Consider the following 17,840-nt stretch of genomic DNA (forward strand, 5'->3'; position numbering starts at 1 on the left):
ATACATTAAAATTCTGGTGAATGTAGACTATTATTCTCCTTAATACTCCTCTGGCATGACGAATATACATATTGCATATAAGTTAAAGGCATTTATTCTTCCTTTTCTCTTTATATTCTAGCATGAAATGCAATGTCAGGTTTATTTTATGTTTTGAATAGGATATACACAGTCTTTGATCACTACTCATGCTAGTATATTTTTAGTTTGAGATAAGCAGGATACATATATCTAATAAAGATTACAATATGACTAACTCTTGACATATATTTCAACAAAATGTTAGCTTGTCACAAAACAGTTGTTGGACTGAGAAGTTTCTCCAAATTATGGTAGGTAATTACTAGTTTGTGGCAAATGCCACAATATTGAGAGACCTAGTCTCACATGTACTATTGCAATTTCCATTCCAGTGGGTTTGCTCACATACTCACATGTACTATATTATGAAGGACTTTAAAGCAAACCCTTCATTTTGTTTCTGCCATAAGTGTGATGTTAAAAAATATGATTCTAGTTTCCATCATGTAGTTTTAGGCTTATTTATATCCACACAGGTTTCACATAATCTTTGGAAATTAAATACTAGTCAGAAAAAATTATGTATATATGAATTATGAAAATTATGTATATATAATGAGTAATGGATAATGAAGGAAGAAAGCTAAGTACGAAATAATGAAATCCAGATAGTTTGTGTCAAATGCTAGAAAGGATGAATATTTAGGAAAAAAAAAAAGCTTTTCTCACTACACTGTGTTGCCTTGAGGCAAACATTGCTTGCCTTTCTGCAGATTTCAGCAGCAGCAACAAAGACACCAGTGCCCTCATTAAATAGGTGCAAACTGGCCAGCTGCCCTTAGGCACTGAGTATCCTAGTCCTAAAATCCCCAAGGCTGTATACTGCAATTTAGGGAGATTGTCTCCTTCTAATCATGCTTTACCTCCCAGTTTAAAATTCAAGGATACAAATGGGAGTGATTAACAGAAGTTCCTGGTAGGTTTTCCATACAAGGCTTATTTCCTATGCTCTAAAATGGAGTCAGCCTATGATAACCTGTGGGACAAACTGGCCTTGCTTTTTGTTTTTATAAATAATGTTTTATTGGAACACTACCATACCCAACCCATTATTTCTGTAGTATCTAAAGCTGCTGTTATAGTACAAGAGCAGGAATCACTAGTGTGACAGGGATTGCCTGGCTCTCAAAACCCAAAATATTTACTATCTTGTGTTTAGAGAAAAAGTTTGTTAACCCCTGCTCTAAACTCAGAGACTAACTTCTGGCCTTTGCACCCTCCTCAACACACATTACCAGTAATGTGTAATGAGCTCCTGAACCAAAATAACTAAACATATAAAGAAAGCCATTCTTCAGAGAAAAACAAACTGGATAATACAGGCCATAAGAAGCTAAGCATTTTAACATATGAACAAGAATATACAATTAATAAGTGTGCTAAAGATAAACAAATGATTGGTATTGACAATACAAAATAAAATAAAAATTTCTTTTTGAATAAAGTAGAAATATTAGGCATGAAAAAGTATGAGTCGAAATAAAGAAAACAAAACATTGTTCACTGGTAGTGTACCTAAGGGATGAATTAATAAGTTGGAGCATCAGATTCTGGAATTTTCCCGAAAGATAGCAAGAAAAGCTAAAGAGACATGGATGACAGATAACGATCAAATAAGATTTCCCAAAGGAGAGAAGAAAATTGAAGAGAGGAAAATATTCGAAAAAATAATGAAGATAGCGTTCCTATTCTGGTGATATATCAGAATATTATTTTACCACTAAAACAACTAAAATTACTGAATTTTAAAGTATTTTCTTAGGAGATCAAATAGCTGACATGATAGCAATTACCATATGATCTAGAGAAAATTGAGAACCCACATAAATAAACTCAATGATGAATTAGTTTTTGCCCGGAGAACATTTACCAAAGTTTGCAAATCTGAGCTCTGACTATTAAGGTGTGGTAAGATGTGAAAGCTGAGAGAAAAAGGTCAGCTATCTCTGGAGGTATGAAGTCTAATAGGAAATTTTTCCTATTAAAGCTGGAGCCCTCAAATCCCAAGTTCTCAGTTAAGAGTTAACTAGACATATATATATATATATATGGACATATGTCCATATATATATATATACACACACACACACACACACACCCACACTTAGTCACCCTGCCTTCTGCAAAAGACTGTAAATGAAGTTGCCTTGACACTGATTAGACAAGGGTTGTGGGAGTGGATAAATATGAGAAGTTTAAGCTATAAAGCAACTCTCAAAATCATATTACTAGGTAGGTACAGAAAAAACTAAAACAAAACAAAACCTTATGTTGCGAATTATCATATTTTATTGTTTTAATATTCACTTTTTCGAGTCCCATTTATTTCACAAAGTAATATTTAATAGCTGGAAATGTGTACTGATTTGTTAAAGGCTGGAAAGCAGTTGTGACTTAATTACTATTGAATGTACATGAGCTTCGAAGAGGCAGTGTCAGTATGTTAATACACAAACACAGTCAATGATACGGCACTCTTCCTTTCAATAAATGCTGCACCCCTTTCAGATGGATTTTCAATATGAAGATGATGTAAGGGTGCCTTGCCCAATTTATTTTTCTTACAGTTTCCTTTTTATAGATACAGAAAATGACACATAACATCAACTTAGATGAGTGTAAAATAATTTTTTAATAAAAATTCAAAGAAAAGAGAGTATTTTATTATTTATTTAGCAGCATTACTTAGCAATTCATAAAATATTGTTGCTTTTTATTGTTGGCATCTTTGCTTCAATGAAAACAGTAGTGGTTGCAGATGAGTAGTATCCCACATGCACCTAATAGAAACATAATCAGATTTTCTTTATAGGGGCACACCTACCTTAAGCCTCAAAGAACACCCACAAATAATTTTTCAATTAAAATAAGTAGCTTACATTCAAGCATAACTAATCACACAACAGAACAATTTATGATCAGCTAAAATTAGTAATAACAATACAAAGCAGAAACAGACCATTAAATATTTCTGATATTGAAATTGTCAGACACAAATATAAAACAACAGTAAAACTATATTTAACATTCTTGAAGAAGTAGAAAATAAGTTTGAATATAACTGCAAAGGATAGTTATCTATGAAACAACATAGGATAACATTTATGTATAAGAATTCATTCATTAAATTGAAAATCAAATGGATGAGTTTAAAAGCAGATCAAAATAGCAGAATAAAGAACTTGTGAACTGGAAGACAAGTCAGAAGTTATTCAGAAGTATGCACAGAGAAAACTTAAAAAAAATCAAAGTGACATTTGATACATGGAAGACATGAGATGTCCTGGCAAATGTCAGATTTCTTCTAAAAGAAGAATTAGATTCACAGTTAAAGCCAAATTTCCATGTAAAAAAAAACTGTGCTAATAAATATGGATAGTAATGATTTGAGCCAAAAAATTCATATGAATTGAACTATGTGTAGTATTAAAAATACCCAACTAGGCTATTTCCTTTATATTTCCTTTTTATATATGTGCACAAGAATGGCACATGGCAAAAAAATTCTGTCTAAATAAGTCTAAAATTATTTTGAATTTAGAACTGTATTCTTAAAGGAAAAAAATATTTTGAGAGCAAGGGTACAATAAAATGTTCCTAACAACACCTGCCATTCTAAAGGAAATTCAGAAAGATATATATATATACACAGGCACACATATATATGACTGTGTGTATATATATATGCCTTACAATATATGTAATTGCCTTACAATGTATAATGTAATTATAATCATATAATTATAATGTAATTAAAACCATACATTACAATTATAATGTAATTATAATTATACATTATAATGTATAATGTAAGGAATGACTTTACATATATACGTATATACACACACACACATATATATGTACATACTTATATATAGCTCTTCTTCCTTTACATTGTAAGGCAATTATACGCGTGTGTGTACATATATAATTGCCTTACAACATAAAGCAAGAATAGCTACATAACTCTATAAGGAGAACTACAACTGCAATCATAAATGCAGCTTGAACATACCTTTTTTAGTCATCAATATATGAAGCTAACAGAAAATCAGTAATGATACATAAGATTGGAATAGCATAATTAACAAACAATCTAATGGATATGGATAGAATATTGCACCCAAGAACCACATAATTAATATTTTTTTCTGAGTTTTCTCAACTTATTGGAAGTCTTGAGACAGAATAAGGTGACCATGGGACTGAGTGGGCATGGAAAAGAGAAGAAGGCAATTCCTCTCTTTAGCCCTGAGGCACGACATTATAAAATGCCTCAGACTGAAAAGCAGTGGTCCATGACTTAGGAGGATGTCCTGGAGCGCAAATGAGGAAAAGTGAACCAAGGAGAAGGAAGTAATCAGCTGTGACTCTGATAAGAAAAATTTTGGTGTAGTGCTTTGGGTACAACTCTAATTGGAGTGGATTAAAAAAACATGAGAGCAGAGAATTTGGAGACTTCTTTCTATCACAGATTACCTGCTTTTAATGTAACACAATAAATAATTAGTAACAAAGGGATGTAGATTCTATGTATCAAGGAAGGTGGGGAAAGGCAGCAGGTTTTGCTGAAGGAGAGGGCTCTTAGACTAGACTTATTCTGAACTGTAATCATATATTAATAAATAATCTTGTGCTATAGAGAAAACCAAAACATAAATTTTTTGTTTGTTTGTTTTTGTTTTTGTTTTTTTTTTGTTTGTTTTTTGAGGCGGAGTCTGGCACTGTGGCCCAGCCTGGAGTGCAGTGGTGCGATCTAGGCTCACTGCGAGCTCCGCCTCATGGGTTCACGCCCTTCTCCTGCCTCAGCGTCCCAACTAGCTGTGACTACAGGGGCCTGCCACCATACCCGGCTAACTTTTGGAATTTTCAGTAGAGACGGGGTTTCACCGTGTTAGCCAGGATGGTCTTGATCTCCTGACCTTGTGATCTGCCCTCCTCGGCTTCCCAAAGTGCTGGGATTACAGGTGTGAGCCACCGCTCCCAGCCCCAAACATAAATATTTAAAAGTGAATGTGTAATACTTTGTGGGACTAGGTTAATGTAGTATTTTGAGGAATATTTATAGCTTTCAAGATACTTATCAGGAAATAAGAAAATAAAATACTGAATTAAATATTTATCACAAGAAATTGGAAAATAACAGAGCTAGATCAAAGAAATAAAAGATAGAAATAATGAAATAATGAAAACAGATGAAGAAGACAAAAATAACCATAACAGATGAAGACGACAAAAATCCGATCCACTTGTACTTACCAAACCAGTTTTAGAACCATTCCAAATCAACGTTGAATTTACATCAGTAACCAAACTTCTGAAATCCAGCCAATCTGGGAAAACTGCCCTCTGCAAAAACTGCCCTCTACATAAGTTAACCTATCTCTAACCCCTCCTACTTCTGAAAGTTTGCCATATATTAACTCCATGCTTCCCCAAATCTAAATAAGATGAGTTCTCTGTTTTGCTCAGAAAGACAGTCCTACAAACACAGCTCCCTCTTGTTTAGCAAGCAGTCCAGTCAGCTATTGTTTCAGATACTGTGTAAAGTCTTTTTCCATTTACACTATATATCTGAAAAATATTTCTATTCCTTTCCATATGGGGACAGTTGCAAGGATGTTCAGTGCAGACTTACTGTGATGATAAAGGTTTGGAGGAAAACTGGATGTCTATAACTGTGTAAGTGGATATTTTGAAATTAATGGTTGTACACATTAAAGTAAACTGCAAAAGTCAGAAACAACAGTTCAGATATACACATAGCGATATGTATAAATCTTAAAAACATAGTGCTTGGTGAAAAGATAAGAAATAGGATGAGCTATATACACAATATAATGCAATATAATTTATTTCAAAAATACAAGGTAACTACATAATACACATTTTGTAAGAACACATAGAAACAAAAAGATACACATTTCACTCAGAATGTTTGCCTCTGGGGATGAGGTAATGAGAGTGAAGAACAATAAGGAAGTACAATAGAGTACAGGAAGGTAGAGTAAAGTGAGCAAAAGAGAGTCCAGCATAAAATAATAGTATAAGGTGTAAATTAAGGGGAAAAGTGAGGGGAGAGGAGTGGAAGGGAGGACAGAAGAGCCTAGAGGAGGGAAGGGGAGAGAAGGGTGTAAAGAAGAAGGAATTGGAAGGAAAGAGAAAAAAAAGGAGAGGGAGAGAGGAAAGGAGAGGAAATGAGGGGAAGAAAGGGAGGAAAAGGGAGAGGAAGAGAAGGGAGTACAAGGGATGGAGAAGGAAGGGAAGGGAAGAGGAGAAGAAAGGAGAAGAGGGGAGGAAAGCAGGAAGTTGAGAGAATACCCTTTCCTGGAATAATGTTGCTAATGCCTTACGAATTGAGGAATATAATTAACCTAGCCTTTGTCACCTGGAGTCTAAAACATGACAAAAACATAATTTCATACATTTAATTAAATAATGATGGCAAATGTGTATAGATCATAACAAATTGTTACAGAGCTATTTGTTTTAACGTATGTTCTAAGGTTCAAATGAGGTATTCTCTGGTTTCTTTTATATTTGGACATAAAAATATGTCCCCCCCAGTCTATTAACATCGGGGAATATCTTCCTCTTCAGAACTTTATTAAAAGCTTTGACTAAACAACACTTTTCACACAAGCCTTTGGTAGAAAAGCACAGATAAACTTAACTTGTTTTTTTTTTTGAAAGGCAATTAATTAAAGAAAATGTACAATGAGAAATGATTCTTACACTAACTGTTTATTAACGTGTTCCATTATAATATCTACCTAGTAATGTATTCCATGGCTTTTTTGCATATTTCATGCATACAATGATCTCTATATGTCTTTACTTTCTTTCATTTACTTTTGGAGAGGGATCCATATTTTTTATCATGCATGATTTACTTTTTGGGAGGGCATCCATTTTTTAACATGCATGATATTACAGGTTGAAATGCAAAGGAGAAAAGTAACAACAAAATACCTTTTTCTTTTATTAAAACCATGCTCTATATCTTACCTTAAATTGTGTACCTATCTATACGTAGATTGTAAATTCATGTATAGGTTTTATCTATAAATGAATATGTTACTTTAAAGTAGTCATCATGGGAAAAGTTTCTACTTGTTAAAATAACCACACTATTGGCTAAATAATTTTCGATAATCCTCTTTTGAAATTGTCCAAAAAATGTTTATGTACTCTATCTCTATATATATTTTCTGTATTACTTTATTTTGCCATATCTTGTTTTGTAAAACTAAAATGTATACATATTGCACTGATTGAATACTTTCCATTTCACAGAATGAATGATTTTCACCTGTTTCCCAAATTAAATTCACTCATATATAATGCAAATGTAATACTATTGACACTAAATCTGAAGATTATCCCACAGGCAAAAAAACACAAGCAAACCAACAAAAGTCCATGATCTCCTACAACAAGTATCTGAATGATTTCTTTCTGTTTATTTCTCTATAAATACTTGAATAATAGTGCATTAGCAAACAAAATAAAACAAACAGTAATATTCTCTTAAAATCACACAGCCATGATTTGTAAAAATTTGTAAAAATTTAGTTGCCACTTTAGTTAATCTACAAATATTTTTTGGCTAAATTATACCAAAAATAATGGTGTTAGGATTGTAACTTAAGAAAAATACGATTTTTGAAAAACAGGCTTAAATGTCTCTAAAAAGTCTAGAGTCTAATGTTTTCAAGTTTTAAAATACATAAATGGTTAAATTTAACTTTTTTGTGTGTTTCCAGTTAACTCATTACATTACAGTAGAGGAATATGTAGAAGTTAGCTTTTTAACCTAAACAGAGGAATTGGTGATAGCTTTAGAAATCATGTTTCCCTAAATCAGTTTTGAGTTACAGGCTGCCTGCATCATCAAGACTTGAATTTGCTGTCTGTCCTACTATTCTTGATTTTTTTGTTGTTTTACTCTAAATAAGAAAGGCACTAGGAAAGTCTTAGAGATCGTTTTCTTTGCTGCTATCCCTAGGCAAGAAGCAGGAATTAGCCTTGTAATCAGATCCTTTTAGTCTCTGCATTTAATTTTAAGCAAGAAACCAGGAGACTAAAGATGTAAGACTGAAGTAGAACAGCAGAGGGCAGTATTTACTCGTGACTGAACCCTCTCTGGGCGCAGAAAGTTTTACGTTTGTGAGGGATCCTTGTGGCAGAAATGTATGACATATGCCCTGTATTTGCATTGTTTGGCTTGAATTCTTATTTTCTAAGTTGGTTCCCTTAAAGGGGAAAAATATCGATCTGATTCCTAGTAACGTTTTTCTTCTTTTAAAGAAACGATGCATGCCACCACAAAAATTAACTGCAGTGAATAGTGGGTGAGTTGATCTGAGTGCATTAAGTGGCATGTGGTATTTTTAAAAACTTAAGCTTAAATATTATTTTATTTATTTCTACTTTCTCGTATCTATTTCTCCCAGACTGAAAAGCAAAATAAAACTTTATTAGGATTCCTTTGACTAAAAAATGTGGAGGTGGAAATACTCCATCAGGGATCAAAATTCCAAACTAACTTTGCAACAGGAAAAGATCTCCCTCTTTTCAAAGGGCTGCCATTATTATTGTTGTTGAAACCCTAAGGTTTGGGCTACTGGCACCTGGAATCCAGTTGGGAAAGAAAACAAAACAAACATTGAGTTCCCCTGGCCTTTCCTATAGTAGGAAGTCCAAAGTGCCCTTGCTACGGAGGCCTCCTGCCCCCTAGTCACCTGGAAGGTGGGGGAGAGGGGCAAGTGAGTGAAGATTTAGAGTTTAGCTCGCCCTAGACAGCAGGGAGCCCACTGTGTAGAAAGAGGAGCAAAGGGGAGGATTTGATTTGGATTCTGTGGGATCACACTGTATGGCAGCTCTATCCCTTGCATAAAGAGAGAAGGGGCAGGAAATGGTTAAAGCAAATCTGCACTGTGCATTCCCAGACAGGCTTTGCTTAATCCTTCCTCCCCGCTTTAACAGACCCTCAACCCCCCGCCTTTCTTTTATTTCTCTCGACCCCCTTACCCCTGAGTTATTACTAGCATAACAACCTAACGGTCTTCCCCCAGACCCTGCCACTAAAGTTATTTATCTGCAAACCTGACCCCACCCCCATCTATTCTGCGGCAGCCTTTTGCTGTTATTGCTCTGACGCCGGCCAAGATTTGGCCGAAAAGGAAAAAAAAAAAAAAAAAAAGAAAAGAAAAAAAATCACCCCCCTTCTTAGCGCCTCCGCCTCGCTGTGCTCCCACACCAGACCGCCTACAGCCCTCCGGGAGGCTGAAGTGATTAGCATCCCGAGAAGCCAGTCGGAGGCCAGGCAAGGCGGAGGGCGCTCGCGGTAGGAGTGCCGGTCGGGGCTGCTTCAGCTCCGGCCCAATGGGGCTGGGGCGAGGGAGGGGCAGAAGGTGACAGGACTGGGAGCTAGGGGGAGTCCAGGCGAACTAAAGTGCGGGGATCAATGAGTGTCGAGCAAAGTTTCTGAGTGCTGCTCCAGCTCGCGGTCTTCCCTCCCCCTCTGTGTTTCGGCGACGCGCTGTGTGTGTGTGTGTGCGTGTGTATGTGTGTGTGTGTGCATGCCTGTGCGGCGGGGAAGGGGCGGGGAGAGTGTGAGGGACCAGGCGGGAGGTGGAGAGGGGCTCGCGGAGCCCTAGCTCCACCGCGGTCCAACCTTCGGCCCCGGCCGGCGAGAGGGAGAGCGCTGACAGGCGCCGTCCGGAGCTGCGGAGGGCGTCACTACAGCCCAGCGCCGACTTCGCCGCCTCCGCTGCCAACGGTGAAGGAGAGAGAGGCACCAACCACCCCCCGCCCCAAACAAAAAGCCTTGTGGATTACAAAGTGAAACTGACACGGGACAATAAAAGCAGAGATAGCGAGGGCAGGGGCGAGGCGCGCTAGAGTGGGCTTCTGACTGGGGCCGCCGGAGAACGACCCCCCTGGCATGGTGAGGGGAGGGCGACTCGGGGACCGCACGCTGTTTCTGCCCGACCCCTGCGAGGCCGAGAAGAAAGGGGAAACTGCGTTCGATTTGGATGTACAAATAATGGGTCGGCAGGCGCCCCGGCAGAGGTGAAAAATGCCGAGGAGCCCTGGCTGTTGTTTGTGCCGGACCACGGGCTTGAAGCCGCAGCAGGGGCGGCGGCGGCGGCGGCTGCAGGAGGGGAAGGGGCAGAGTTGAGCGCTCCCGGGTACGGGAGCCAGAGCGCGAACGCTAGGGCTTGGAACGCAGTTCCCGAACTGCCTGCGCGCAGACGCCGCCGCCTGGGCCTCAGCGGACACTGCCGGAGCCCTGTTGGAGGGGCGTTGCAGCCTGGCTTTTGAGGAGTGGGGACTCCAGGAATTCCATCGCCTCCAGCTTTTGGGAAAGGAATTCGATTCTCCCGGTTCCCCACCACCCCTTCCCCGGTGCGCAGTTGTGCTTGGACGTTTGTTCCTCCCACTTCACGTTCTTCGCTGCGGGTAAGTTCTAAAGTTTCTGAAGACCGTTCTTTGCAATGATTCCTCATATACCTTAGATACAGGCAACTTCTCCCAACTCTCATCCACCCGGGTGAAAACGCTCAGACTATCTGGATTCAAAAACAAAGTAAAAGGGGGCATATATAAGAGGCTTGAGAAACTTTTCTGGGAACTCAGCTCACAGGAGTGTCCCGCGGAATGCCCTGCCGCTTTTCGCCACAGCATCTCTCTTGCACTCCGCGTTCAACTGGCTACCTAGAGTCTTTTGCTGATGCTACTTGCTTTTGCCGGACTGGAGGTTCTTTGAAATAGCAGAGGTCTCAGACCAAGCCGTCAGCTGAATCTTTGCTGGCGCTCCTTAATCCCTGTAAATATCATTGCGTTTGCTTCACCCCTTCCTTCTCTTTATCACATCGTTTTAGGGAGCCAGGACCATGGACTTAGCACCAGACAGGGCTACTGGCCGCCCGTGGCTCCCGTTGCACACTCTATCAGTATCTCAGCTCCTTCGAGTGTTTTGGCTACTGTCATTGCTTCCGGGGCAGGCCTGGGTCCACGGGGCCGAGCCACGCCAGGTGTTCCAAGTGCTGGAAGAGCAACCTCCAGGCACTCTGGTAGGCACCATCCAGACGCGCCCGGGCTTCACCTACAGGCTCAGCGAAAGCCACGCCCTGTTTGCCATAAACAGTAGCACCGGAGCCCTGTACACCACCTCCACCATCGACCGCGAGAGCCTGCCCAGCGACGTGATCAACCTGGTGGTCCTTTCCAGCGCGCCCACCTACCCCACCGAAGTGCGAGTGCTGGTGCGGGACCTCAATGACAACGCTCCCGTTTTCCCGGACCCCTCTATCGTGGTCACTTTCAAGGAAGACAGTAGCAGCGGACGCCAAGTCATCTTAGACACCGCCACCGACTCGGACATCGGCTCAAACGGTGTGGACCACCGCTCCTACCGCATCATCCGCGGCAATGAGGCGGGGCGCTTCCGTCTGGACATCACCCTGAACCCGAGCGGCGAGGGAGCGTTCCTGCATCTGGTGTCCAAGGGCGGACTGGACCGTGAGGTCACTCCACAGTACCAGCTCCTGGTTGAGGTGGAGGACAAGGGTGAGCCTAAGCGGCGGGGCTACCTTCAGGTAAACGTGACTGTGCAAGACATTAATGACAACCCCCCGGTTTTTGGCAGTTCTCACTACCAGGCGGGGGTGCCTGAGGACGCGGTTGTGGGCTCCAGCGTCCTCCAGGTGGCGGCGGCGGACGCGGACGAGGGCACCAACGCGGACATCCGCTATCGCCTGCAGGACGAGGGGACCCCCTTCCAAATGGACCCTGAGACGGGACTTATCACGGTGCGGGAGCCCCTGGACTTCGAAGCTCGGCGCCAATACTCGCTTACGGTGCAGGCGATGGACAGAGGCGTGCCTTCCCTCACTGGGCGCGCCGAGGCGCTGATTCAGCTGCTGGACGTGAATGACAATGACCCGGTAGTGAAGTTCCGCTACTTCCCGGCCACCTCGCGCTACGCCTCGGTAGATGAGAATGCTCAAGTGGGCACCGTGGTGGCTCTGCTCACCGTGACGGACGCAGATTCTCCCGCGGCCAACGGGAACATCTCCGTGCAAATTCTCGGGGGCAATGAGCAGCGCCACTTTGAAGTGCAAAGCAGCAAAGTGCCGAACCTGAGCCTAATCAAGGTGGCCAGCGCCTTGGACCGCGAGCGCATCCCTTCCTACAACCTCACAGTTTCCGTCTCTGATAACTACGGGGCGCCCCCTGGCGCAGCAGTCCAAACGCGCTCTTCTGTGGCAAGCTTGGTGATTTTTGTTAATGACATCAATGACCATCCTCCTGTCTTTTCACAGCAAGTGTACAGAGTGAACCTGAGCGAGGAGGCGCCTCCGGGAAGCTATGTGAGTGGGATATCTGCCACTGATGGCGACTCTGGTCTCAATGCTAATCTGCGTTACAGCATTGTCTCTGGCAATGGACTGGGATGGTTCCATATCAGTGAACATAGCGGCCTCGTGACCACTGGGTCTTCTGGGGGCCTGGACCGTGAACTTGCTTCCCAGATTGTTCTGAATATAAGTGCCCGGGACCAGGGAGTTCACCCCAAGGTGTCCTATGCCCAGCTTGTAGTAACTCTCCTAGATGTGAATGATGAAAAGCCAGTATTTAGCCAGCCAGAAGGTTATGATGTGTCTGTGGTTGAGAATGCCCCAACAGGGACAGAACTGTTGATGCTCAGGGCAACTGACGGGGACCTGGGTGACAACGGAACAGTGCGCTTCTCCTTACAAGAGGCAGAGACTGACCGGAGGTCCTTCCGTCTGGATCCTGTGTCTGGGAGGTTGAGTACTATTTCCTCCTTGGACAGAGAAGAGCAAGCCTTCTACTCCCTGTTGGTTCTGGCCACAGATCTGGGCTCCCCTCCCCAGTCATCAATGGCTCGCATAAATGTGAGTCTTCTGGATATAAATGATAACAGCCCTGTCTTCTACCCGGTCCAATACTTTGCTCACATTAAGGAGAATGAGCCTGGAGGTAGCTACATAACCACTGTGTCTGCCACTGACCCGGACTTGGGTACCAATGGTACTGTCAAATATAGCATATCTGCTGGGGACAGGTCTCGGTTTCAGGTCAATGCTCAGAGTGGGGTTATTTCTACAAGAATGGCCCTAGACAGAGAAGAAAAAACAGCTTATCAGTTGCAAATAGTAGCTACTGATGGTGGCAATTTACAATCTCCCAACCAGGCAATAGTAACCATCACTGTATTGGACACTCAAGACAACCCACCTGTATTCAGTCAGGTTGCCTACAGCTTTGTGGTTTTTGAGAACGTGGCGCTGGGATATCATGTGGGTAGTGTGTCTGCATCCACCATGGATCTCAATTCCAACATCAGTTATCTCATTACTACTGGGGATCAAAAAGGTATGTTTGCTATCAACCAGGTCACTGGGCAGCTTACCACAGCAAATGTGATTGATAGAGAAGAGCAATCCTTTTATCAGCTGAAGGTAGTGGCCAGTGGGGGCACAGTGACTGGAGACACTATGGTTAACATAACAGTTAAGGATTTGAATGACAACTCTCCCCATTTCCTTCAGGCAATAGAGAGTGTAAATGTGGTGGAGAATTGGCAGGCAGGTCACAGCATTTTCCAGGCCAAAGCTGTGGACCCTGATGAAGGTGTCAATGGCATGGTACTCTATAGTCTGAAGCAAAACCCCAAGAACCTGTTTACTATCAATGAAAAGAATGGTACTATTAGTCTGCTTGGGCCCCTGGATGTTCATGCTGGCTCCTACCAAATAGAGATCTTGGCATCTGACATGGGTGTCCCACAGCTCTCCTCTAGTGTCATCCTAACAGTTTATGTCCATGATGTAAATGACAATTCACCAGTGTTTGACCAACTCTCTTATGAAGTCACTCTTTCTGAGTCAGAACCTGTGAATTCTCGATTCTTTAAAGTACAAGCTTCTGATAAGGATTCAGGAGCAAATGGTGAAATTGCATACACCATTGCTGAAGGAAATACAGGGGATGCTTTTGGCATATTCCCAGATGGTCAATTGTATATAAAAAGTGAACTTGACCGTGAACTTCAAGACAGATATGTTTTAATGGTTGTTGCTTCTGACAGAGCAGTGGAACCCCTTAGTGCTACTGTGAATGTTACTGTAATTTTAGAAGATGTAAATGATAACAGACCTCTTTTTAACAGTACCAATTACACATTTTACTTCGAAGAAGAGCAGAGGGCTGGGTCGTTTGTGGGCAAAGTAAGTGCTGTAGATAAAGACTTTGGGCCAAATGGAGAAGTAAGGTATTCTTTTGAAATGGTGCAGCCAGATTTTGAGTTGCATGCCATCAGTGGGGAAATTACAAATACTCATCAGTTTGACAGGGAGTCTCTTATGAGGCAGAGAGGGACTGCTGTGTTTAGCTTTACAGTCGTAGCAACAGATCAGGGGCTCCCTCAGCCTCTCAAGGATCAGGCCACTGTACATGTTTACATGAAGGATATAAATGATAATGCTCCCAAATTTTTAAAAGACTTTTACCAAGCTACAATATCAGAGTCAGCAGCCAATCTGACACAAGTGTTAAGAGTATCTGCCTCAGATGTTGATGAAGGTAATAATGGACTTATTCACTATTCTATAATAAAAGGAAATGAAGAAAGACAGTTTGCTATAGACAGTACCTCTGGTCAGGTAGCACTAATTGGCAAATTAGACTATGAAGCAACACCTGCCTATTCCCTTGTAATTCAAGCAGTGGATTCAGGGACAATCCCCCTCAATTCAACGTGTACTTTAAATATTGATATTTTAGATGAAAATGACAATACCCCTTCTTTCCCTAAATCAACACTCTTTGTTGATGTTTTGGAAAACATGAGAATTGGTGAACTCGTGTCCTCTGTTACTGCAACTGATTCCGATTCAGGTGACAATGCTGATTTATATTACAGTATTACTGGGACTAACAACCACGGAACTTTTAGCATTAGCCCAAACACTGGGAGTATTTTTCTTGCCAAAAAATTGGACTTTGAAACACAGTCTTTGTATAAATTAAATATAACAGCAAAAGACCAAGGAAGACCTCCTCGTTCATCTACAATGTCAGTGGTTATTCACGTGAGGGACTTTAATGACAATCCTCCTAGCTTTCCTCCTGGAGATATTTTCAAGTCTATTGTTGAGAACATTCCCATTGGTACATCTGTCATTTCAGTGACTGCACATGACCCTGATGCAGACATTAATGGGCAACTATCCTACACAATCATTCAACAGATGCCAAGAGGCAACCACTTTACCATAGATGAAGTCAAAGGGACTATATATACTAATGCTGAAATAGATCGGGAATTTGCTAATCTCTTTGAGTTGACTGTAAAAGCCAATGATCAAGCTGTGCCAATAGAAACTAGACGGTATGCTTTGAAGAACGTGACCATTTTGGTTACAGACCTCAATGACAATGTCCCAATGTTTATATCACAAAACGCCCTTGCTGCAGACCCATCAGCTGTGATTGGTTCCGTTCTGACAACAATTATGGCTGCTGACCCAGATGAAGGTGCTAATGGAGAAATAGAGTATGAGATCATCAATGGGGACACAGACACCTTCATTGTTGATCGTTATAGTGGAGACCTGAGAGTGGCTTCAGCGTTGGTGCCTTCGCAGTTGATCTACAACCTCATAGTTTCAGCAACAGACCTTGGGCCTGAAAGGAGGAAATCGACCACTGAATTGACCATCATTCTTCAGGGCCTTGATGGACCTGTTTTTACTCAACCCAAATATATAACTATTTTGAAGGAAGGAGAACCCATTGGCACAAACGTGATATCAATAGAAGCAGCTAGCCCCAGAGGATCTGAGGCCCCAGTGGAGTATTATATTGTTTCAGTTCGTTGTGAAGAAAAAACTGTTGGACGCCTCTTTACTATTGGACGACATACTGGTATAATTCAGACCGCAGCCATTCTGGACCGGGAGCAAGGAGCATGTCTTTACCTGGTGGATGTTTATGCCATAGAAAAATCAACTGCTTTTCCCAGAACACAGAGAGCAGAGGTAATGATTTTGTAGTCATTTATTATTTGTTGATTTGCTTTTTAGAAAAATCATTCTCTTTATATTTACTCTCTATAATTGTTTACCTTCATTGTTTATTGTTAAATTTGTGAACAGGAACACCTAAAAATGTTCTGTCAAAGGCTAACAGAGAGTTACATAAACTTTAGTTTTAATCTTGGTTGCAACTAAACAACAAACTTTCTTTTCACTTTATATTTTACTTTATAGCAATCAAATATATAAGGTTAAGGAGAAATCTTTAGCCATTTCAGAGGGGAAAAAATCCATATATCTAAGCTAAATTGCTGAGGTAATCTAAATACCACTCAATAAGGAAGGCTACCAGAAGATGGGCACTTTCAGAATTAAGAAGACCTATTCCAAAATGAAGAGCTTTGGTAGGAATCAGCATTGTACCATAGCTCTTCAGGATGAGTGGCCATGGAGGATGGGCTGACAGTGTACACCAGGACAGTATTAACTTTCACATCCTCAGCAGTCTTGGCAGTTTCTTTATAGACAGTGACTAATTTTAATGTGCTGAGCCAAGTTTTGGAAGATTCCTGATTTCATCTGCCTTAACATTTTAGACACTGTCTTCTGACTTAGGATAATCCTTCCTTTTCCCTCTTAAATTAAGGCATGCAATGTGCTGTGAATAATCAGAGACTAGGGATTGTTTCTTGACAATACTGAGTTCAATGCCATGAGATAGATATACGCTGTTCTGTTTGTTGGTAAGTAAGAAATTAGTGTTTCATAGCATAAGCCAAAAGAATTCCAAGCTCAGCCTTCCCTGGAGTGTATTTTAGGCTACTGCCTCCTTGTATCGTTGATTTGCTTTTTAATTGAACTACTTTCAATGTTATTTTGATAATCAACTAGAAATGATATAGCTATACTCCAGAAAACTCTTGTTTGCTGTTTCTCAGTTCATTCTTTCCCTCCCCAGGCCCCTCAAAGACATTCAGCCAGTGTCAGTCAGCCAAAAACACAAACATCAAATGTGGTTTGTGATACTTGGCAGTGACCCAGACACAACATGCAAGTGAAATTGAGGCTCATGTGCTTGTTTTCTTGCTTCTTTTCTTTTTTGGGGGGAGGAGGTGGGGATTTTCTTTATTTTAAATGATAATTTATTATTATTATTATTATATATTTTTATATCCTCTGTGATTTTTTTTCATAATAGTTGGTTATGTCTATCTGTGGATGGGGAAGAATATTTATGGCTTAAAGGACCATATTAATTAGAGATATAATTCTAAGGGGAATTCAATTTTATCTTTACATACATAGCACTGAAAGGATTTCTAAGCCAAAAGTCCTCTTTTACCTAATTATTTAAAAAATATTTTAATAAAGGGCTTATATGTTGAGCTATTTGGTGTAGCTCAGGCCATGATTTATATGTAATTGAATTTTGATTTGAAGTTATCCATCTTCTAAACCCACAATCCTCTCTCTAACTTTCTTCTCTGGAATGAATACTTACATGAAAATATTTGATTAGTTTGAAAACCAAAATATTGATTGAAGGCAGGAAATTAAGTCATTCCAGACTTTAGATGAATTTGTTAAACTGTAAAACAGATTATGTTATTGGATGCTGTTGTTTGGTTCAGTGTAGTACATTTTATTAGAATACTATGGAGAATGAGAATAAATGCTCAGTTTTAT

General features: G+C 40.7%; 1 protein-coding gene across 3 annotated transcripts in view; it reads left to right on the forward strand.

Annotated features, from left to right (window-relative positions):
• The first annotated feature begins 10,464 nt into the window (after nucleotides 1–10,464).
• FAT4 (FAT atypical cadherin 4) overlaps nucleotides 10,465–17,840 on the forward strand; it is a 179,535-nt gene continuing 172,159 nt past the window's right edge. For 2 of the 3 annotated variants that reach the window (XM_009448247.5, XM_054683363.2), the window contains exons 1-2: nucleotides 10,465–10,548; nucleotides 10,971–16,157. In XM_009448247.5, the coding sequence (XP_009446522.2) occupies nucleotides 10,983–16,157 (5,175 nt within the window). In that variant the 5' untranslated portion in view covers nucleotides 10,465–10,548; nucleotides 10,971–10,982. Of the gene's footprint in view, nucleotides 10,549–10,970; nucleotides 16,158–17,840 lie in introns of those variants that run through there. The other variant, XM_063809835.1, reaches the window with a different exon arrangement.

The sequence above is a fragment of the Pan troglodytes genome, chromosome 3 (assembly GCF_028858775.2).
Source record: "Pan troglodytes isolate AG18354 chromosome 3, NHGRI_mPanTro3-v2.0_pri, whole genome shotgun sequence".
Classification (NCBI taxonomy): domain Eukaryota; kingdom Metazoa; phylum Chordata; class Mammalia; order Primates; family Hominidae; genus Pan; species Pan troglodytes.